The sequence below is a fragment of the Heptranchias perlo genome, chromosome 13 (genome assembly GCF_035084215.1).
Source record: "Heptranchias perlo isolate sHepPer1 chromosome 13, sHepPer1.hap1, whole genome shotgun sequence".
NCBI lineage: Eukaryota > Metazoa > Chordata > Chondrichthyes > Hexanchiformes > Hexanchidae > Heptranchias > Heptranchias perlo.
In genome coordinates, this window is record NC_090337.1 from 58,137,466 (window position 1) to 58,160,868 (window position 23,403).

Genomic DNA, 23,403 nt, shown 5'->3' on the forward strand with positions numbered 1-23,403 from the left:
TTCTGCACCCTCTCAATGATGTCTTTTACCCTGGCACCAGGGAGGCAGCACACCATGAGGGATTCACATCGGCAGTTGCAGAAACACCTGTTTATCCCCCTGACTATTGAATCCCCTACAACAACTGCATTTCTAAACTTCGCTGTGCCCCACTGTGCAATCCTTTGCCCCACGTTGCCATGTTCTGGACTGCACTCTTTCGAGGTGTCATCACCCTCACTGGTATTCAATACTGAAAACCAGTTAGTGAGTGCCACACTCCCGAAGGATTCCTGCACTGCCCTTCTCTTCCTACCCTGCCAGATGGGCGCCCACTTACTGTTCTGAGCTCTCTGTGGCTGTCAGGTGACCACCTCCTGGAACGTACAATCCAGGAAATTGTGAGCCTCCCATATGCCCTGCAGTGATTACAGCTGCTTCTCAAGCTCAGAAACTCTGAGCTCGAGCTTGAGCAGCCGAAGGCATTTCCTACATACTTGCTTTTTTGGGTCAAATATTGGTGGGATGTTGGACTGCATTAAAATAAAGGGACAACGGCAGATGTCTGGGATGCGAGCACTGCCTTGCGCAACTTGGTGTTGATTGTCGCAAACAAGCTGAACATTCAGAGAGTGGAATTCTTTACAATTCATGTAGATAGTGGCGTTGTGCAATGGAGATTGTAGCTTGTAAATGGGTACAATCTATAAGTGTCTGGACCTTTGGGAATCTTGCCAATCTGTAAAATTTCTCACCCCTCTCATGCTGGTGCCGATTGTCCATGGGCAAAGATATAAAGTTACTTGTTTGATCAAACAAGGCATCCATCATAGGGCATTCATACATCTATGTACTGTGGATTGACTGAAACGATCTGGAGGCATAGAAGTTAAGGACTGTTGCGACCTTCACAGCTACTGGCCGTTGTAAGAATATTGGAAAAAGGGAAAAATTGACATCTTTTTCTTAATGCTACTAACCATCATGCTCTGCAGGCTGTGCTGCGTCTTTTGCTGAGTGTGCGGCTTATTTTGCTGAATTGTAAACTGCTAACCTTTGACTAGTGACTGACTCTTGTTACCCTCATTGTGAGGCAAGGCAGCTATGTGGTGAAAGATGAACAATGACCCAAAAAGCGGAACAATAATCGAAAGATAGCAGTAAGACCAGGACAATGACGAGATAAATGAAAAGTAAAATACTGCAGCTGCTGGAAATCTGAAAAAAAAACAGAAAATGCTGGTCAAGCAGCATCTGTGGAAAGAGAAACAGAGTTAACGCTTCGGGTCGGTGACCTTTCGTCAGAACCAGAACGTCAAGATAGCTAGGCGAGTGTGGTCAAACAAACTGGCCATCTTGAAAAACAACCTTGCAAAGGGTCTTGTGGTTAGATGAGTAATGTTAAATCAAGCTGACCATCTTGAATTCTTTGAAAAACAACTTTGTTAATCTATAAGGATCTTATGAGTGTTGTTCCATTTATGGTGTGAGGTTCCTGCCAGGGAGGACATAAAAACCCAACATCTTTTCAGCTCAGGGCAGAGGAATCGGTGAAGACCTCCCAGCTGTCCAAAGAAGCTGTCTGAAGGCGACACAGCTGTCAGAAGAATACCTGACTATCAGAAGACTAGCTCACTGTCGGAAAACTTGAAATGACCACGTTGCCAACTTAATTACAAACTTTGCTCAGAGATCCAATGGGGTAATATTATTTTGATCTTTGTTGTCTAATATTTGATACCTTTACATGTTGGATTTAACTTTTAATAAATGAGACATTGATTACCATTTGGTGTCACATCTGAAGCTGTAACATCTTGCTTGCCATGTCTATGGATGGATTTGGCTGCACTTTGCAACATATGGTACAATTTAAGAATCACAGCCTTCACAAGCTTTGCTGCTCTGACATATCGAGGTACGTGCGCCTCGGTCTGTAAATGCAAGGGTACTGACTGGTGAGCGCCAAATGCCTCTGCTGCAGCCTGAACTGCCTTGTATCTCTCCGTTGGTTCTACTGCTCTTCCTTCAAAAAAAAACAGAAATGCAAGGGGACTCCCCCAGGGAAAACAATTGTCCCGCTATTGTTGTCATTGACAAATAACGGCTGTGCCATAACAATTGTCATCATGTCTTCCAATCACCTCAGTGAAAATAGAAAAAAAGAATAATAAAAAAAGCAAGTAAAAGATTCAGACATGCTCAGAACGTGCTGTAGCAATCTTCAAGCAGGGGAAATCAACTTCCATATCTAGTTCTCAACCTACCCATCCCTGGGCATCCACTTTTAATGGGCAGGAAATTGAATTAGAGTGGGAATGCTGGAAAATAGTATGGGTATTTAATTGACATAATTGGGATTCTATCAGCAAATTAAAATGAAACTCGCGCCACTTTCAGGAGTGAACTTCCTGCACCCAAGTTGCCAAAACCAGAACGAGAAATATATGTGGTGTGCTAAATGAACAGAGATCCAGTGTTATACCCACTTTATGCCTGAAAGTCCAGCCTATTGTCTTCAGTTGTAATGATTTTGTTTTTCAATGAGGATCAGTTAAGATTGATATTTTTGTTATATTTCTGTGTCTGATTGAGTATTAAAGTGCTAGAATCACTATTCATACTCTTATCAAAAATATAACTGTCCCATCCACATTTTTAATTCAATTTAAAAATAATAATTTGGCCAGTGTTTTCCTGATGAGAGAAGCTCCTTCTCACCTCTTAACAAATTTTCGAAACAATAATTTAGGTCAGAATTTCAGATCTTAGAGTTACGGTGTTGCTTTACATGGATTTTCTGTCTAAGATGCACATATAAATCTCATTAGAGTGTATTTATCAGTGACAGTATGGTGGAGAGATTTGCAGGTAATCCCTTTTGTACATCATCATGCTCCCAGACTATTTATCTATTCCTTTAACAAGGATCCCTCGATGGGCCAGTGAGACATAACGCCCATGAATGTCCTAGGTTTGACTCCAGCTCCATGGTGAGTTAGCTGATCTCAGCTGGGGTGCTGATTTTGATAGAATTGGTCTTGATGTCCCCAGATTGGGGAAGGGAGACAGATGAACCAGTGTTTTTACACACATTACCAAAAGAGGCACTTCAGTGCATTACTGAGGGAGTGCTGCACTGTCGGAGGTACCATATTTCGGATGAGATGTTAAACCGAGGCCCTGTCTGCCCTCTCAGGTGGATGTAATTTGCTTTGTTAGCTAATAACTTTTTAAATGCATATATCAAATGACTAAGTGAGTGGGCAAAACTGTGGCAGATGCATTTCAACACAGGTAAGCGTGAGGTCATGTGTTTTGGAGCAAAAAAGGATAAATCTGAGTATTTTTTAAATGGTGAAAAGCTAGGAACAGTGGAGTTCCAAAGAGATTTAGGGGTCCATGTACACAGATCACTAAAATGTAGTAGTCAGGTACAAAGAATAATCAAAAAGGTTAATAACTAAAAGCCTAGAATATAAAGGGGAGGAAGTTTTGCTACAGCTATACAAAGCCCTGGTTAGGCCACATCTGGAGTACTGTGTACAGTCTGGGCGCCGCACCTGAGAAAAGATATATTGGTCTTGGAAGGAGTGCAGCGCAGATTCAGCAGAATGTTATCAGGGCTCCAAGGGTTAGATTATGAGAAGAGATTATATAAACTAGGCTTGTATTCACTGGAATATAGAAGGTCAAGGGATGATTTAATTGAGGCTTTTAAGATTTTGAAAGGAATTGATAAGGTATGGAGAGAGAAACTTTTTCTGCTGGTGGGGGAGTCTAGGACAAGTGGACATAACCTTAAAATCAGAGCCAGGCCATTCAGGAGAGAAGTTAGGAAACACTTCTTCACACAAATGGTGGTAAAAGTGTGGAACTCTCTCCCACAAAAAGCTAGCTCAATTAATAATTTTAAATCTGAGATCTTGATTTTTGCTAGCCAAGGGATATGGAGCCAAGACAGGTGGATGGAATTCAGATATGAATCAACCATGATCTGATTGAATGGCAGAACAGGCAGGAGGGGCTGAATGGCCTACTCCTGTTCCTATGAATTGCAGGAATTGGGGAGTCAGTGATTAATTCAAAATTGTCACAGAGAGAGGAGAGAGGTTAGGAGAAATTTCTTTACACAGGGGGTTGTTGAAGTATAGAATGCTTTGCCACAGGGAATAGTTGAGGCAGAGACCATTGCATCTTTTAAGGTGAAAATTGGATAACTATTTGAAGCAGAGGAAGGTAGAGGGTGATAGGGAGAGAGTGGGACAGTAGGATTAGTTTTGGATTCCTCTAGCACAGAGTTGGCACAGACACATGGGGCCAATAGGGCTACTTCTGCGCCGTAAACCTCAGTGGTTCTATGATTCCATAAACTGCATGAACCATAGGATCATAGAATGTTCTAGCACAGAAACAAGCAATTCTGCCCATCAGGTCTGCACGAGAGTTTTTCTTCATGATGAGCAACCTATTGGCCCGGAAATTACACTGAGCGGTGAATGAACATAAGTAACTAATTCACCCACAAATCTTTTGCGGGTTCCTGGGTGCCAACTTGCTTTAATGGAGACCTGCAAGAAGTGCAGCAGTCTTTCCTGGGCTTCTCTAAGCTGTGAGAGTGAGGAAAGGAGCTCTCGCTCCCCTCAACCAATCAGCTTGAAGTATCCTTGACCAGCCACGCAGTCAGAAGTGAAAGCATTCTTCACAAGCCAAGCAAACTAAGAACCAGGAAGTGTCACGTAGATTAGTAAACTCTCTATAAAATTAGTTAGAGAAAGCAAAATCAAGAGCGGATAAGATTAAAAGACAGAGATAAAAGAGTCACAAAGAATAAGTAAAACAATAACAATTTTAAATTTAATTATTTTTTTAAGTGTCCCCAACAACAATTAATATCGGGAGGAACGAGACTCCACATTTTTAAAAGTTAATTTTCAGTGCCAGAGCGGTTGTTTGGCAGTCATTAATATTTACCACGCTGTTAAAATGTAATTTAACTCTCCTTTTGCTCCCCATACCCTTTAATATATATTTTTAAACTATCGGATTCTCTTTTAAAAGAATTTATGCACTCTGCTTCAGCAACAATTTGTAGCGGAGAATTCCACGTTCTAATCACCCTCTTTGTAAAGACATTTTTTCTAATCTCCCCTTTAATTGCTTTAAAGAAGACCTGCAAGAAGTGCAGCGGTCTTTCCTGGGCTTCTCTGCTCTGTAAGGAAAGGAGCTCTCTCTCCCCTCAACCAATCTTAAATTTGTACCATCTCGCTGTCCAATGAAAGCAATCTATCACTGTTTATCTTATAACCCTTCATAATCCTGGAGATGTCTATCAGGTCACCCCTCAACCTTCTCAGCTTCAGTTAAAAATACCCCAACTTCTCCAGTTCTTTTTCATAACCGTAACCTTTTACCACTGGTGACATCCGTGTGATGTATATGACATCTCGTTTATGATAAACGCAGTAGGATATGGAGCTGATGAGAATAGATCCTACTCCGTGTTCAGACTGAGCACACTGGCAGAGGTACACAAATGTGTGCACTTACTTGGTTACACTTGGGGCAATACATTCTCTTTTATCAGAGGCTAAGCAACAGAACCTGGACTGATGTAAAAAGTATCAAATGGTTAGCTTGCAACCTATATAAAGTTCAATTCTGGGCCACAGTCTTGCCGTGTGTTTACTGTTGATAAGCCTGTCCGTGTTCATCACTCCTGAGAGGGGGAGGGTGAACAGCCAGAGGTCGTGGTCCATATCGGTACCAACGACATAGGTAGAAAGAGGGATGAGGTCCTGCAGGAAGATTTTAAGGAGTTAGGAAAGAGAGTAAGAAGCAGGACCTCAAAGGTAGTAATCTCCAATATCCTTGCAGGGAGGTTTGCTCGTGCTATTGTGGAGGACTCAAACTAGCTTGGCAGGGGGATGGGAACCTGAGTGTAGATTCAGATGGGACAGAATCAGAACTGGAGATAGAAGGCAGAAAATTACTAAGTGACTTAGGAAGGACAGAGGAAACAAAGGTTAGAAACTAAACAGCAAGGGAGTTTGGCAGTGCTCAAAGGTATATACCTCAATGAAAGGAATATAGTGAGTAAGACAGATGAGCTGAGGGCACAGATTGACACGTGGCAGTACGATATCTTAGCTATTACAGAAACATGGGTTAAAGAGGGGCAGGAATGGCAGCTCAATGTTCCTGGCTACAGGGTTTTCAGACGAGATAGAGAAAGGGACAAAAAAGGAGGGGGGGTGGCAATTTTGGTTAAAGAAACAATTACAGCCATAAGGAGGGATGTTATGTTAGAAGGCTCATCAAATGAGGCCATATGGGTTGAGCTAAGGAACAAAAAAAGGGCAGTCACACTACAGGGAGTGTACTATAGACCCCCAAACAGTCAGAGGGAGATAGAAGAGCAAATATGTAGGCAAATTTCTGAGAAGTGCTAAAATAGTAGGGCAGTAATAGTAGAGGATCTCAACTACCCTAATATTAACTGGGACACAAACAGTGTGAAGGGTATAGACGGTGCAAAATTCTTAAATTGCATTCAGGAGAACTTTTTTAGCCAATACTTGGCAAGCCCAACAAGAGAGGGGGCAGTTCTGGATTTAGTTTTAGGAAATGAGGCTGGGCAGGTGGAAGGAGTATCAGTGGGAGAGCATTTTGGTGGTAGTGATCATAATTCAGTTAGTTTTAGCATTGTTATGGAAAAGGACAAAGATGGAATGGGAGTTAAAGTTCTCAATTGGGGAAAGCCAATTTTATTAAGCTAAGAAGTGATTTAGCAAAAGTGGATTGGAAACAGCTACTTGAAGGTAAATCAATGTCAGAGCACTGGGAGGCATTCAAGGGGAAGAGTCAAGGGGTGCAGAGTAAACATGTTCCCACAAGGAAAAAGGGTGGGAGTGCCAAATCTAGAGCCCCCTGGATGACAAGGAGCATACAGGGTAAGATAAGGCAGAAAAGGAAAGCTTATCAGGAAAATTTTATACTACAGAAAGCCTAGAGGAATATAAAAAATGCAGGGGTGAAATTAAAAAGGAAATTAGGAAAACAAAGAGAGGGCATGAAAAAATATTGGCAAGTAAAATCAAGGAAAACCCAGATGTTTTATAAATACATTAAGAGCAAGAGGATAACTAAGGAAAGAGTAGGGCCTATTAGAGACCAAAAAGGTAACCTATGCGAGGAGGTAGAAGATGTTGGTATGGTTCTTAATGAATACTTTGCATCTGTCCTCACAAAAAGAGGGACAATGCAAACATTGTAGTTAAGGAGGAGTGTGAAATATTGGATGGGATAAACTTAGTGAGAGAGGAAATATCAAGGGGATTAGCATCTTTGAAAGTAGATACATCATCAGGGCCGGATGAAATGTATCCCAGGCTGTTAAAAGAAGCAAGGGAGGAAATAGCAGAGGCTCTGACCATCATTTTCCAATCCTCACTGGATACAGGCATGGTGCCAGAGGATTGGAGGACTACTAACGTTGTACAAATGTTTAAAAAGGGAGCAAGGGATAGACCGAGTAATTACAGGCCAGTCAGTCTAACCTCGGTGGTGGGCAAATTAATGGAATCAATTCTGAGGGATAGGATAAACCTTCACTTAGAAAGGCACGGAGTAATCAAGGACAGTCAGCATGGATTTGTTAAGGGAAGGTCGTGTCTGACTAACTTGATTGAATTTTTTGAGGAGGTAACAAGGTCGATGAGGGTAGTGCATGGATTTTAGCAAGGCTTTTGACAATGTCCCAAATGGCAGACTGGTCAAAAAAGTACAAGCCCATGGGATCCAAGGGAGAGTGGCAAGTTGGGTACTGTATACAGTTCTGGTCACCACATTACAGGAAGGATGTAATTGCACTAGAGAGGGTACAGAGAAAATTTATGAGGATGTTGTCAGGACTGGAGAATTTTAGCTATGAGGAAAGATTGGATAGGCTGGGGTTGTTTTCTTTAGAACAGAGGAGACTGAGGGGTGATTTAATTGAGGTGTACAAAATTATGAGGGGCCTAGATAGAGTGGATAGGAGGGACCTATTTCCCTTAGCAGAGAGGTCAATAACTAGAGGGCATTGATTTAAAGTGATTGGTAGAAGGATTAGAGGGGAGCTGAGGAAATTCATTTTGATCCAGAGGGTGGTAGAGGTCTGGAACTCACTGCCTGAAAGGGTGGTGGAGGCAGAAACCCTCAACTCATTTAAAAAGTACCCGGATGTGCATTTGAAGTGCCGTGACCTACAAGGCTACGGACCAAGTGCTGGAAAGTGGGATTAGGCTGGTGGCTCATTTTTGGCCAGTGCGGACATAATGGGCCGAATGGCCTCCTTCTGCGCCGTAAATTTTCTATGATTCTATTCTATGAGAATGGGTGCACTGAGAGAGGAGGGAAAGATGCTGGTGTCTCAGTGACTGGCCTGTGTGTACTTCGTTATACAGCACTACCAATGAATCTAGACAGAGTAGATAAAGAGAAACTGTTCCCATTGGCGGAAGGGTCAACAACCAGAGGGCATAGATTTAAAGTGATTGGCAAAAGAACCAAAAGTGACATGAGGAAAAACTTTTTTACACAGCGAGTGGTTAGATCTGGACTGTACATTCACAATCTGATTAAAAAGTCTTAAAAAGCTTCAGCTGCTATCTAAAGGGAGGTCTTTCTTGTTGACCAGGTAGAAAATCACTGGACTGAAACCTTTGCTTGCAAACTGAATAATGGCTGTACGGCATCTCAGTACATCCTCTTTCACTGATAAGCAGTGGAGTGGCTGCTATAGCAAGTGGGCAAAAAGAGGTTGGCTCTGTTCGAGACACCACACATGGAAGCCATGTAGCCCCACACCCATCCCATTCCCGAGTCTCCCTCTCTTCCCGAGCCCCTATCCCGCAACCCCTACTTCCCAGTCTCCCTCTCTCCCGCCCGCCCAAGCCCCCATCCCCCAGTTTCCATCTGTCCCCCCAGTCTCTCTCTCTCCCGAGCCTCCATGCTCTAATCCTGTGTCCCTCTCCCCAAACCCCAGTCCGCTGTCACTCTCTCTCCCCTGCTCTGAGCCACAATCCCCTGCTCACTCTTTCAACCAGCCCTGCACCTTTCCCATCTTTCTCCTCTCTCCCCCCACCACCCCCACCAGACTACTGGCTGTTTCTCCACCAGCCGGTCCCATTTCTGGTCACCTCTAAGTGGGGACAGGCTCTTTATGGCGGCGCGGATTATGTGTCCGAGCTGCTGGCTTCTCTGTGGTGGCAGTCAGTGACGTCATGGAACGGGGGAGTGAGGAGTGTTGTTGCGGCGAGAAAGTGCGAAGTGCTCGGGAGATTCATGTCCCATTCCAGGAGACTCCCGAATAATCTGAGAGGGTTGACAATCCTCAGCATGAGTCACACCACCCATCACAAGTAGCAGCACAGGTTTATCTGCCCTGGGGATTTAGATAGATAGTTTGAGGAGGGTGCACTGGGTGAAACATAGAGCATGAGTGAGCAGCAGCATGTGTTATTTGCAGGAATCTGTTGGCCGGAGAGGCAGTCTGTGTCCTTTCTCGGCTGCAGAGCCCTAGATTCGGACCTCTCAGGGCCTACATTTAAAAGAAGGCTGAAATAAAACAGGAAAATGCTGAAAATACACAGTGGGTCAATCAGGATCAGTAAAGAGAATACACAGGCTAAAGTTTCAAGTGTGGACCTTTCATCAGAAGGCTACTATCTGAGCATCAACATTTCATGCAGTCATTTTTGCACCATGCAAAACATTCTATTAGGGCTGGCAATGACTGTGGAGGAGGCCACCAGTGACAACCGTGCATTCATGCATGACTACATAGCTTAACTTAACTGCAGCCCAGTATGTGACACTATCAGGGTCTTCTGCAACAGAGCCCCCAGTCCAACGTCCGTCACACAGTGGGAGTATCTCCAACGAGCACTCATTACTGTTTGATAACCTTGGGCTCCAATCTCCAAGGGGTTCTCTTCTCTGGCTTCAACAGGCTCTTGCCTGCAAAGGCGATTAAACACACTATCTTCTGGCTCATAGTTAGGATTTTTCCTTGCTCATGGTTGCGGGGAGGCCACCTTCTGCTCTATTTGCCCCGTGATTAGGCCTCTCTGGATGGCAAGGTAGTGAAGCAGACTGTGATAATCATTGAGACAATCCTGGGCCTGTATAGTAAGGCACCCCCAGATCTGTCCAGGCATCTGAAATGCTGCTTCAAGGTGCCTATGCAATGTTTATGGCGACTGCATGGGCCTTATTATATCTTCACTCAGCTGCTGATTATAGCTGTCCTAATGGTGCCATGATCCAGGAGCTAAAGAGGGTAGCCTCAGTCTCCTAGGAGACATCTGTCCAATCTGCCTTATCCTTCCAATAGCCTATGCAAGGAGGATATGTTAAAATGAAGGTGTCATTACCTGGGGAGCAGGCATTCACATGCATGATCTTATGTTGCTTGTCACTGCACATTCATGGGTGCCATTAGTCATTTGGAGAATCTTGCAACATGAAAGAAAGGAAGAATTTGCATTTATATTGCACCTTTCTCAACCTCAGGATGTCCCAAAGCAATTTACAGCCAATGAAGTACTTTTGAAGTGCAGTCACTGTTGTAATGTAGGATATGCGGCAGCCAAATCACACACACCAAGATCCTACAAATAGCAATGTGATATTGACCAGATAATCTGCTTTTACGTTGGTTGAGGGATAAATGGCCAGGACACCGGGGAGAACTCACTAACTAATCTTTGATAGTGCCATGGGATCTTTTACGTCTACCTGATGGGGCAGAGGGGGCCTCGGTTTAACGTCTCATCCGAAAGATGGTACCTCTGATAGTGCAGCACTCCCTCAGTACTGCGGTGGAGTGTCAGCCTAGATTTTGTGCTCAAGTTTCTGCAGTGGGACTTGAACCCACAACCTTCTAACTCAGAAGCGAGAGTGCTACCACTGAGTCACGGCTGACAATAAATATGGAATGTAGTGGGAAGAGAGAGCAGAAACTAGCACTTAGTAGGGCAGGGAACGAACATTCACAGGCTTCAGCAGAAAAGGTGAGCACCAGCAGGAACCAGCACAGTGGGAGAGAGAATGAGCACCAGCAAGAAACATTCAACTGGAGTACAAGCTGCACCAGCAGGAAGCAGCCTCCAGCTGGAAAGAGCTCAAGCAGCATCAGCAGGAACCACTACTCAGTGGGAGAGTTCCAGCAGCACCTGCAGGAACCAGCATTCAGTGGGGGAAAGCATGGGCAGCACCAGCAGGAACCAGCACTGAGTGGAGAGTTAGTGAACACTGGCAAGAACCAACATTTAGCAGGAAAGAGAGCAAGCATCACAAACAGGAAGCAGCACTCAGAGGGAAGAGAGTGTGAGCACTGGCAGGTGCCAATGTGTTAGGAAATGTGTACAAGCAGTAGATTTTTAACGCCTGGTGCATCAAACTTTTGCACCAATCCATACAGATTTAGTTAATTTCTCTGAGAAATACAACCACACCCATATAAATCTGGTTGTAGATTTCCTGCTACACCGATACTTGACTGAACCCAGCCACAAGTTGCAACACCACTAGGTCTGGTCCATCAAGCTGGAGACTCGTGGAGGGAGAATAGAAACAGAAGTAAGAGAAGTATTCCAGGAGGCAAATTCTAATCATCATAACAGGAGTATTGAAACGACTGTTCTAGAATCGGGGAGGGGAGTTATTGTGGTATGGAGTGCTTGGCTAATGGTTTATTTTATACGGGAGTTGTCATCTCTTTGGGTCACTGCAGTCAATAACATTGTACGATTTGTATCAGTTAATAACTACAGTAACAAACCCTTCAGGGTTTAGTGGCATTGGTGAGTCAAGTTTATGTCATCAAACTGTAATCCGTGTAATCTGCAACTGCCTTGGTCATCACTGCCGGCATTAGCAGGATCACCAGACACAATGAGCACATTAAAGGGGCACTATATCTCACCACAATAGGTTAGCCAAATCTTTCTTTCTGTGTTTATAAACAGCTGTTGAAATGAAAAGAAGAACGAATGAACTTGCATTTATATAGGGTCTTTCACGACCTCAGGACATCCCAAAGCACTTTGCAGCCAATGAATTACATTTTTTTTTGACGTTCAGTCACTGTTGTAATATAGGAAATACTGCAGCCAATATGCGCACAGCAAGCTCCCACAAACAGCAATGAGATAATGACCAGATAATCTGTTTTAGTGATGTTGGTTGAGGAGTAAATATTTGCCAGGATATTGGGAGAACTCCCCCCCACTTCTTCAAAATAGTGCCGGGGATCTTTTTCATCCACCTATGGGGGCAGACAGGACCTTGGTTTAATGTCTCATCAGAAAGACGGCACCCCCAACAGTGCAGCACTAATTCAGCACTGCACTGAAGTGTCAGCCTGGATTATATGTTCAAGTCTCTAGAGTAGGACTATGAACCCATGTCCTTTCTGACTCAGAGACGAGTGCTACCACTGAGCCACAGCTGGCACTTAACTAAATGAAATAACTGTTAATCCAGTTCCCTCAAGTTATTAGGCTCAGAAATTCATCAAAGCCAGTACCTTGTGTTGCTGACTGCATCCCTACTGATGTTAATCCAGCTCCCTCACACTGTCAGGCTCAGTAACTCCTCCCATCCAATGCACTGTGATCAGTTTCTATATGAATGACAATAACCCTTGTGGAGACTCACACATAAAGAAGGCCAAGTACCAGAGGGTGCTGGTTATGGCACTGTACCCCAGCAACCTCTTGAATGGGCAAGAGGGGAAAGGAGGAGAAGAATTGAGAGGAGAAAAGGGGAGGAAAGGGCAAGCGAGAGGAGAAAAGGGCAGGGGAGAGGAGAGGAGAAAAATGTATGGGGGAGAGGAGAGCGCAGGTATAGGGTGCAGAGTAATTGAGGGAAGGAGAGGAGAGGAGATGGAAGGAGAGATGTTTATTAGTACATAGTGCATGGGAAAATATGTCAATCAAAATACACTGTTGGTTTGCAAGTTCCAAAATCCATTAGTGCTGCGGCCCGTAGTGCCTGATGCGGTCTTGTGTCTGTGCAACAAAAATAAAATTTGGCCGTTAGTTTTCCTACAGTGCACAGTCATTGCTTGAAGGAACAGTGACCTGTGCTATCATAATTTAAAAAAAATAACATTCAGGCTGCACTAAAAACAGTGATTGAAATAATATGGGGTATGGGAACAATAACCTGGATTTAAATAGATTGGGAAGTTGGGCTGAGAAATGGAAATGAGATTCAATGTCGACAAGTGCAAAGTGATGAGGATCGGGAAAGAGAATACAGATTGGAGCTATTAACAAAATACTTTGGTCTACAGAATACAGCACAGGTAGAGGAGCTCGGGTGTTGGGGGCAGTCCGTTGAAACCATCTGCACAGTGCACAATACCATCTTGGGTTGTATCGCGCATACAACACAAATCACAGGATGTGATATTAAGCCGATGCAGGTCATTGGTTCATCCCTATCTAGAGCAGTGTGTGCAGTTCTAGTCACCATATTACAGGAAAGACATCATGGCAGTGGAAAAGGGGCAGCAAAGGGCTACTCGACTATTACCTGGCATTGGACATCTAACCTACAAGGAGAGACTACAGAACTGAGTTTGTTTACACTAGAGAAGAGAAGGCTGAGAGGGGATCTTATTCAGTTATATCAGATCCTTAAGGGAATCGACAAGCTGGACCCTGAGAAATTGTCGATCACGGCCCCAAGAATGATAACGAAGGAGATGGGTTGAATCTCAGCGAAGATGAAGGTAACAGATTAGGTGTAATTACTTCACATAGAGTGGTGAATGTTTGGAATGGCCTGCTCAGAGAGGTGATTGAGGCTGATAACATCAGTTATTTGGTGAGAAAGTCAATTGTATTCTGTTTTGAAATCTGGGTTTGGCTAGATAGGCCAAATAGGTCTTTTCGGGTCCAGTACGTTCCTGTGTTCCGACTCCTCCATTAGAATAGCGAACAGAGGAATTTGAAATTAACACAATCAGCACTTGCTTGATAACATCGCATGGTGCAGTTTCCATGTTAATGTGTTTAAAAAGTGAAAAGACAGAGCTAGTTTGACTGAGAGAAACAGGAAACGACAAGCGTGTATTTTCAGAATTTTATTCTAATTGGTACATTCTTTTAAAGAAACATGTCCTAGGTAGGCTGAGCAGTGTCTGAACCATATTTCCTACCCACATGTTGGAGTTGGTACATTTTGATAGAGCATTTGATCCAGAATTCATTTCACCCACTGACACCTTTATCTAACAGCTAAATTTGCACAGTTAATGAGGAAAATGCCTGCTTCAAAAGTAGCAAGTGACTGGAATCAAACAAAGGAACCAACAGTTAATACATCAGTCAGCATACCTGAAACATGTCTTGTCTTTAGGTTCCCAAACTTATGTATGAGAGAGAAATTAAAGTTGCCAGAGTTCAGAGGGAAAAGAAAGAAATGCTATGTTTTCAATCCTAGTTAGCAAATGGTAATAATAGTCTGCTCGCAGTATAACATAACCAAAGAACTACAAGCCTTGGCTCATGATTTTACAATATATTTAAATCAATATTTTGGATGCTTCCTTTGTGAACTAGTTAGCCTAATTGGTGATTACAGCTGAAATTGTGACTGCAAGAGATAATCACAGGCTTGAAGTTGGTGGGCATGTGTTTTTGACTTTGGGTTCTGGGGGTTTTAAAGTGTACTTGCCCCTATCATGGGGTTTCACTGGCATAAGGAAAGTTGGGCTCAAATGAACCAAAACCAGAACTTGAGCCAGAGCCAGAGCCGGAGCCGGAACCGTCATCTACAGGAGGTGTCGGGCTTTCACTGCCAAAATCAGGACTGTAATAATCAGAACTTCCTTCTCCAAAGCTTGGAAACTTTGTCCTGGAAGTAACTGGGTGACAGGAATCAGGATAAAGCAGAAAGCCGCTGAATGTGCTGTCAGTATCCTGATCTGCATACATGCCATTGAAATTAGAATCCTTTACTTGTAACCATATTTTGTCCCCTGCATCAAGGTGCAATATCACAGTTTGGGAAGCCTGGTCCTGGGTAACTTTGTTAGCTGTTCTGATAATTAATTGACGGTTTCTGAATAATCCCATTTTAACAGGGCTTTCGAGTATCGACAAATGATAACTGAACATATATGTCCCATTGGTTGGGGCTATGTAAACTCCAACTGCAGGTTTGAAATGCCCTTGGATGTTGTAGAAGACAACGTTGAATGGTATTGGGACATATGGACTTGGTAAGCCATCTTCAGCACTTCGACCAGCAGAGAAAGCAGACTGGATGGTAGGAACACATGGGCCAGGAGGTCCTACCTCACCTTCATTGCCCTGTTTACCTTTATCTCCTTTCACACCCTGCTCTCCCTGTTTAGCCATTGGCCCTACATCTCCTTTGGCTCCCTGGGGTCCTTCAGGTCCAACATTCCCACGTTCACCTTTTGCTCCATCCACACAGTCACAGATACCTTGTTCCCCTTTGCCACCTTTTGGTCCTTTAACTCCTTGTTCTCCTTTCAGTCCATTGCTTCCTGGTTCACCTTTGCTGCCGGGTTGCCCAACCATTCCAGGTTCACCCATGTCCCCCTTTGGACCACGGAAGCCTGTATCGCCTTTCTGTCCTTTATTTCCATTTTTGGTATTACAGTCAGCTGGACATTGACCAGGGAAACCCATACTTCCCTTAAGGCCTGGACGTCCATTAGCACCTGTGTTACCCCTTCGGCCTAAAATCAAAAAGATTGAAAAGTTAGCCAATAGACGACATTTTCATATGTGTTCATAAAATGATTTTGATTGATTACTTTCTATAAATTTTATAAAGAGAAGAAAATTATTTTGTCGAGACTGCTGCTTGATTGTAATTAGAATGGATTCAAAACATTTTCAACTAACTACAGCTGCGGAGCTTAAATTTCAAAGAGAACAGGAAAGAATGGAGGACTGCTAGTACATGAATGAGGGGCCATTCTACACCAGTATAAAATCTGACTAATCCTTCACTCCCAATGAGGAACTGTGCTTGAAGGGGCCATGGGTCAGAGTAAAAGTGTTACAGTACTGTGGCTCTATCTTCAACTCGTGCTACAAATGCAGCTCTTCATTGATAAATGCCATTTAGATGCTTTCTGCCTTTGTGCAATATACATGCACCAGTAATTTCCACTAGGGTTCTCCCAATCTCCTGCTGTAACTTCTGTGGAATATTGGCAAAAACCTGGAGGAACGGCCCCACTAAACAGATGAGTCTCTGAACATTCCCACAACCCAGATAAAAAGTAAAGTTAATGTTATCTATTTGTGTAGGTCGAGTTTTTATTCAGATAATAGGTTGGTTTAACAGTCAGGAAGGACTTTCTCTCCTGAAGATGCTGACTCTTTCCTGAGTTCCACAGGAGCTGGCAGCCCTCCATCACCTCGCCCAAGTGCCTATTTTTCATGGGTAAGGTAAGAACAAGAGTAAAAGACAAGTGGGAATGAATTAAACACTTCAATGACTTACCTCTAAGGCCTCGAAAGCCCCTACGTCCTTGATTCCCTTTGAGTCCCATCATGCCCCTTGGTCCTCGAGCACCTTTCTGCCCTGGAATTAAAAGCAAGCAAAATAAACTCAAATTGAACATAACATAATCTCAAAAAAAGTCTTGATTTCTGATGTCATTTTACCTCTGGTATATATTACAATGGTAAGGATTATGTAAGCCTTGTATATAGAATGATGCATAAATAGGCTTTAAGGTGATACCCTTGGAATGGGCTAATATAAATCATTGATGGGTTTTAACCACCTTTGCTTAAAACCCAAAGCAGAGTTTTGGGTTTTAAGCAAGACCAGAATCAAATTACCAACTTACATTTGTAAGGAATCATCAATGTTCCCTTTGTCAATATGAATTGTAAATCCATAGTCCCATTGACTGCATTGTGAGTGATACAGGTAATAGAAAAGTGAAATATGGGATTTTGTAAAGTAATTTGTTACAGATGGAATGGATTCCTTTTACTCAGGCTGGTAAAAGAAAGTTTTCTTTTCCATTGACTTCAATGGAAATGTAAAAGGGACTGCGCTACCACTGAAGAACAATTTTCCCCCCTTTTGTCTCAGGTTAACACCTCCAATAGGCAATACATTGACCATTCTTTCCCCCTCCCCTCCTCCTGAATTTTGCTGACTTTTGCAGTAGTACAGTTTAATCGGGCTGACAGCTCACCAGTACCTCACTCAAGTGGGCATTCTTCAGGGGTGTTGGCAGGCTATTCGACTATGGAGGACATTGAAACCCCGCCTGACTCTGTCCTCATCCAACGCCCATATATAAACATTCTCCAGCAATGGTCCCCACACAGCCATCACAAGTGGAAACCCAGCTAATTGCAGCACTTTAACTGAAATCAGCCAACCCAAGACATTCTGGTCTGTATAGTTTAGTGCAGCAATGAGTGTTGCTTTTGTCTACAAAGTATTTGTGGGAGATATTGAATGTTGGTTGAATGTTGTTCATTTCAGTCAGTCAGTCAGTTTGGTTCCTGAGACATGTATTTTAGAAATGTGAGGCATTCTATATCAGGTGGGATGCACCTCTCACAGCAAAATTAAAATATAGATACTTGGGTTGAAAAAATCCAAATAACTACAGATAAGTATTCACTTTTGTTGGACTCATTAACTATGCAGTTCTTTGGATCATATCATAATGAATCTCAAATGCATACAACTTACCAATTTCATTATAATGATTCCTCATTACTCTGTCCTTTGCATATATGCAAAGATAATAAACACAAACCTTTTATCCCTCTATAGCCCCTTGGACCTCGGCGTCCTGATGATCCCATGGCTCCTTTCATGCCACTCAAGCCTGGTCTTCCTGCCAAGAACATAAGTGTCAGTTTGCTAAATACAGAAAAAGATAATCCTGTCAGCCCTAAAAACTTAAAACATGCAACTGCTGCAGATTAAAGCACTCCCACTTATTCTCATTACATAGAATCCCAAGGGACTAAACCTTTTCCCATTCAATCCCATTGTATAGAATCCCAATGGACCAGACCCCTACCCCTTCACTCGTATTACATAGAATCTCAATGGACCAAACCCCCACCCATTCACTCTCATTGCATAGAATCCAAATGGACTAAATATCTTCCCATTCATTTCCATTATAGAAAATTCCAATGGATCACAACCCTTTGCATCATATATAATTCAAATGACGCAAATCAATTTGCTAGTTGTTCCCATTTTACACAATTGAAATGGGCCCTTTAATTTCCATAATATAGAATTCCAGTGAAAATAAAACACTTTGGCATCAAACCAGTATCTCATGGAATTCCATAATACAAAATTCTTGATCCTTTACTCTAATGTTATCATCTCACTTGATGCAAACTGAAGATTTTCTTCCAGACACAGTAAAAGTACATTGCACAAGGACCAAAGGCCAGGGATCAGGAACTACAGTTCAATGGTGCGAAGTGGTAACCTGAGCAGTAATTGAGATAAAGTGGGATGTTGGTCTGTATGAAGAGCAAGCCTAAATAAATAAATACAGTTAAAACCTGTGGCTCTTCTACTTGATAACATCCTATGAATACAATAGTGTAACAATTGTGATAGTACAGTGATTTTTGTTTTTTTAATTCACTTTATGAATCATTATTACATCAACTGAAGAAATTAGAAATTTATTTTTATACAGTCCTTTTGATTGATAGGAGGGACAATTATGTATCTGAAGACAATCAAATGGTAGCTCACAGTGGGCAAATGGAATGTTACAGCGACGTAAATTGATATTTGGGTAGCCTGCACTGAACTGACATTAATTAAATGAACACACCATTGCATCATGTCCCAAAAGACCATGTTTGTTTTTCAGTTTCTAGAACTTTGTGAAGATGTAAAATAGAGTCACTGCAATGTCAAGTACCCAAAAACCATTCCTGAAATGATACCGTCGGCACTTGGAGACATTAGGAATGTGCATAGACTAAATTCTGAGCCTCAGGCTCTGAGGTGACTTGAGTCAGTCCAGTTTGAGTTGTTTAGCAGGGACTGGCTCAATCAGGAGGGTTCTTGAACCTGGCGTCTGTCGGTTTTATTCTTGTTATTCTCTGTAGCAGTTTGATACAAGTGAGTAAACTTCAGAGGGCAATTAAGAGTCAACAACATTGGTGTGGGATTGGAGTCACATATAAGCCAGAATTTGTAAGGATAATAGGTTTCCTTCCCTAACAGACATCAGTCAACCAGTTGGATTTTTATGACAATCCGACAGCTTCATGGTCAGTTTTACTGGTACCAGCTTTTTATTTTCAGATTTTTTAAAAACTGAATTAAATTCTCAGACTACCATGGTGGGATTTTAACTCATTTATTCTGGATTATTAGTCGAGGCCTCTGGATTACTAGTCCACTAATCCTGGATGGGGGAGGTGAGTTTGAATGCAATTTGGGATGGATCCACCAGGATTTTGCCCCATTGATGAAAAGCCACAATATCATTCTCTGGAGGGGAGAGACAGACCTTTCTTATGCCTGCCGCTGTTATGTCAAACAGCTACTTTGGGGGCATATCTTTTGATAGTCTGCACAGAGCACCTCTGATTGGCCCAATGGGATTTAAAGTGAAGAAGGCATATGGCAGTTAAACACAGAATTGATTGCTTTTTCCAACTTGTCCCTTTGCCTCCTGACTGGAGGTTAAAATTTTCTGAAGCATTTTCTTCGACTCCACCTGGAACTCAACCTTCTTGCTACTCTGACTTCCAGCTCCTCAGCAGGATGAGTGTTTCTGTTCCATTGTCACAGCTGTGAATGCCCACCCCAAATATTCTAATGACCCTGCCCCTAGGACTTAGTCAATGTCAGGGCAATGCACCAAATGGAGGTTCGCCCTGCCACCTGCCCAAAAGGATCCATTGAATTTCTACCCCAGGGTGTCTAAATAAAGAGGGCAAAATACCCCTGCATGACACTGTGTATGTAGTAGTCATTATCTGTGCTCAGTACTCCTCCCAAGTCTTCTCTCTTGACCTCTTGTTCCTCCTAAGTTGCAAATACACTACCCTACACAATTTTCCTCTTCTCTACATCTTCACTGTATTTATGCCAAAACTCATCGCACTACTCTAACTCGTTCTCGTTATGTTTTTGGATCTTAATGCCTTTCTTACTCCAGATATTTTGGCTTCCATAATTTAGATCACTTACACAGATGAGTCTAAGCTCCATATAGTCTCAGGAATATCCTCACCAGGTCTGATATCTAGGTACAATTTTGTTATTGTACCCAGGATAACGAACAGAAAACCTTTCTTCAAATTTCTTCAGCTATTGGATCTATCCTGTACTTCAACAGAATTATTCTTGTGTTTGAATGTGACAGAGTAACTACGACAACAGAACTTGGTATAGATTTTAACTGTCAAACCAATTTACTGAACAGCTGAGCAAGCACACATATTATGTACATATATACACAGATGGTAAGACTAGCTCCTTAAAATAAGGAAAATACTAAATGTTTTGAGGGTGTATTTCTCTCCTTGGGAGTCTCCTACTCATCTGCCAGAGCAGAAGTGCCACGGAAACTGCTGAAAAACTGTAAATGCAGAAATTCACCTCTTTATCCCTTTATTACTAATTTTTTATATATGCAGTTATTTTTTTTCTTAAATTCTTACCATTTACATGAGCCAACTGGTGTGATTAATCTCTTAAAAAATTCCAGACTTACTCTCAAAGGTGAACGGTCCAGCCTAATTATATCTCCCAGAAAACAGTTGTCAGGGCTTCATGTATTTGAATAGCAGTCAGCTAATTTCAAAAGGTGCTGCCAGGCATAGACATAATTGAAAAAATCCCATAGTGGATGAATTTCCGCAGGAGTTCTCCTGCTCATCTGTTGTAACTTAGGTGGAAGAGGCATGGAAACGCCAGAAAATTGGAACAAATGGCATTTATGCTGTTTTTCCGGGGTTTCTGTAGGAGAACCTCCATGCAAATTCACCCCACAGTATATTTTTATTTGAATTTTATGGCTTGGTTCCTCCTTCAAGCCAATAGCTTCAAAGACAACCATAATAAAGGTATGCATTTGTATCGAATTAGGCTGGGGTATGATTCTAAATGCAGATGCTTTTCAACTCCTTATGTATTACGACTGAATTAAAGGAGCCACTACTGAGCAAAAACAAGACAAAATGGTTCATTTTCATCTTTCCAAGCCTGTGGAACTGCTTGCCTCTCTCAGTCATTCCTTCCTCTTACAATCTACAGGCATTTAAAAGTTCTGCTAAATAGCTGACAGCATCTAACCACTATTTCCTGATTTCCCTCATTTTCTTTCGTACACTTTTCAATCATGTTGGTGACCAGCAATTAGGGCTTCAGGCCTGAGTTTCTAAATAAATAAAAATCCTGTCAGTTATGTCCTATCTTGACAGTTGCTGATTGAATGGCTGACATCTATGACTGGGGTCACATTCACATGATTAGACACTTTTTAATAAGGGAAGAATTCCATATCCCTTGTGGTAAAGACTTAAATATTTCCCTGTTAATGTAGTGATGAGATTATCAGTTCAATTTGTGTGTGGCTGAATCTGAAACAAAGCAGTCCAATAATAAGTGCTGCTATGTCATTAAAATTCAAAATGGAAAGATTTCCTCTGGTCGCTATGTTACTGAAATTGTAAAAGCATTTTGTTAGTGCGCTTTCACAATTTTTCTACAAATAACAAGTATGGTATCAATGACGATAACTGACTAGAGGTATTCTTCCCTCATAACATTTCCTAGTTGTCCAGGGAGCTCCATACAATGCTCATGACATCTGCCCAAATCTCACTCACCCTGGAAAATACCTGTAGCTCATTTGACAGGAAATTGGTTCTGCCTTATAGGGACTGGTTAAGTTTTACAGCAACTGGCTCAGCTTTACATTGACAGGTTCTATTTTACAGGGATTGGTGCAGTTTTATAGGGGCTGATTCAGATTTACAGAGTCTAGTTCAGTTTTACAGGGACCGGTTCAGTTTTATGGGGTTTGGTTCAGTTATACAAGGACTGGTTTGGTTTTATAGGATTTGGTTTATTTGTACACAAATCAGTTCAGTTTTATACCGACTGGTTCAGCTTTACAAGGACCAATTCAGTTTTATGGGCTTTGGTGCAGTTTTACTTGGACTGGTTCAGTTTTACAGGGATTGATTCAGTTTTATAAGCTCATAACTAATAAACAGGCTGTCCAAACATGCTCTTGATCAAGAATAACATTTGTTAATAAATAACTTCCAGATTTAACAAGAATTTTTACAAGCGTACCTGGTGGTCCTGAATTTCCTCGGTCTCCTTTACGACCTATCTCCCCTTTAGGCCCTCGACAGTGCATGCAGACACAGTATGATGGGACCATATCTGTGCTGAAGGGATACTCTTGGTCTGGAAGGGGACACATGTTGTACTCAACAAGAGGATCAGGCATGCCGCGGATCGACGGTTCCATAGTATCATTTTGAGAGGTACCTTCTGCAATCGTGAGCAGAGCCAGCACTGCGATTGCATTCAGCATTCTTACTCCCGCTCCTGTGGAGAGGGGAACATTCAGAATGAAACATGTTGGGCCAGATTTTGCTGAAAAAATAACAGTGTCTGAACGACACACACAGTTATTAATGCGCAAATTGGCCAGCAACTTGTGACAAGGAAGAGATACCCTGTGAATTGCGAATTGCCAAAAGTTGCTGGTCAATTTGCGCTGCTCCGCCATTAGCTTCATGAAAATGGCACCTCGCACTTAACCTCCCTGTGATTTTCATGAAGTTGCTGCATTTGCACATTAATTGCCCATTAAACGCGCCACAGAAAGTTAAATCCAGTAATTATCAGCATAAATATCCCTTTAACAACGTGATAATTGTTAATGACTGCCAATCAACCTCTCTTGACCAGAAAGGAAACAATTATAAGTGTAGAGTCTCATTCCTTCAGGTTGTGAATTGTTTTAGGAGATTTTAAAAATGTCAAATTTTAAATTTTTTTTTTACTTTTCCTTTCTTTTTTTTCTCTCTCTCTCTTAATCCAATCTTTCTTTCCCTCTCTTTATTTCTCTTTCTGTACCTGATTTGACATTGAATTCATCCACTCTAATTCACCCTGCTTCTCAGTCCTTCCTCTATTTATTTTTCAATCCTTAAATCTCATTGGTTAAGGAGATACCGTTTGTCCCGTTGTTCACCAAGGTCCCAGATGCTGCGCTGCTTCCCTTGCCGTCCCGTTATCAGCTCGCACCTCTAGCAACTTTGTGGGCAAAAATTTTAAAATAAAACCTAAACGTGCAATTGTAAATCTAACTAACGGGGCACGCCACAAAGTGCC

At 42.3% G+C, this 23,403-nt stretch overlaps 1 protein-coding gene across 2 annotated transcripts in view; it reads right to left on the minus strand.

The window, feature by feature from the left end:
* Nucleotides 1-14,106: 14,106 nt before the first annotated feature.
* The window catches only part of LOC137331177 (complement C1q and tumor necrosis factor-related protein 9-like), a 104,196-nt gene continuing 94,899 nt past the window's right edge, over nt 14,107-23,403 (minus strand). For both annotated transcript variants that reach the window (XM_067994773.1, XM_067994774.1), the window contains exons 3-6: nt 22,351-22,611; nt 17,807-17,887; nt 16,522-16,602; nt 14,107-15,745 (exon numbers count right to left, since the gene is read on the minus strand). In XM_067994773.1, coding sequence (XP_067850874.1) covers nt 14,718-15,745; nt 16,522-16,602; nt 17,807-17,887; nt 22,351-22,597 — 1,437 coding nt within the window. In that variant the 5' untranslated portion in view covers nt 22,598-22,611 and the 3' untranslated portion in view covers nt 14,107-14,717. The remainder of the gene's footprint in view (nt 15,746-16,521; nt 16,603-17,806; nt 17,888-22,350; nt 22,612-23,403) is intronic.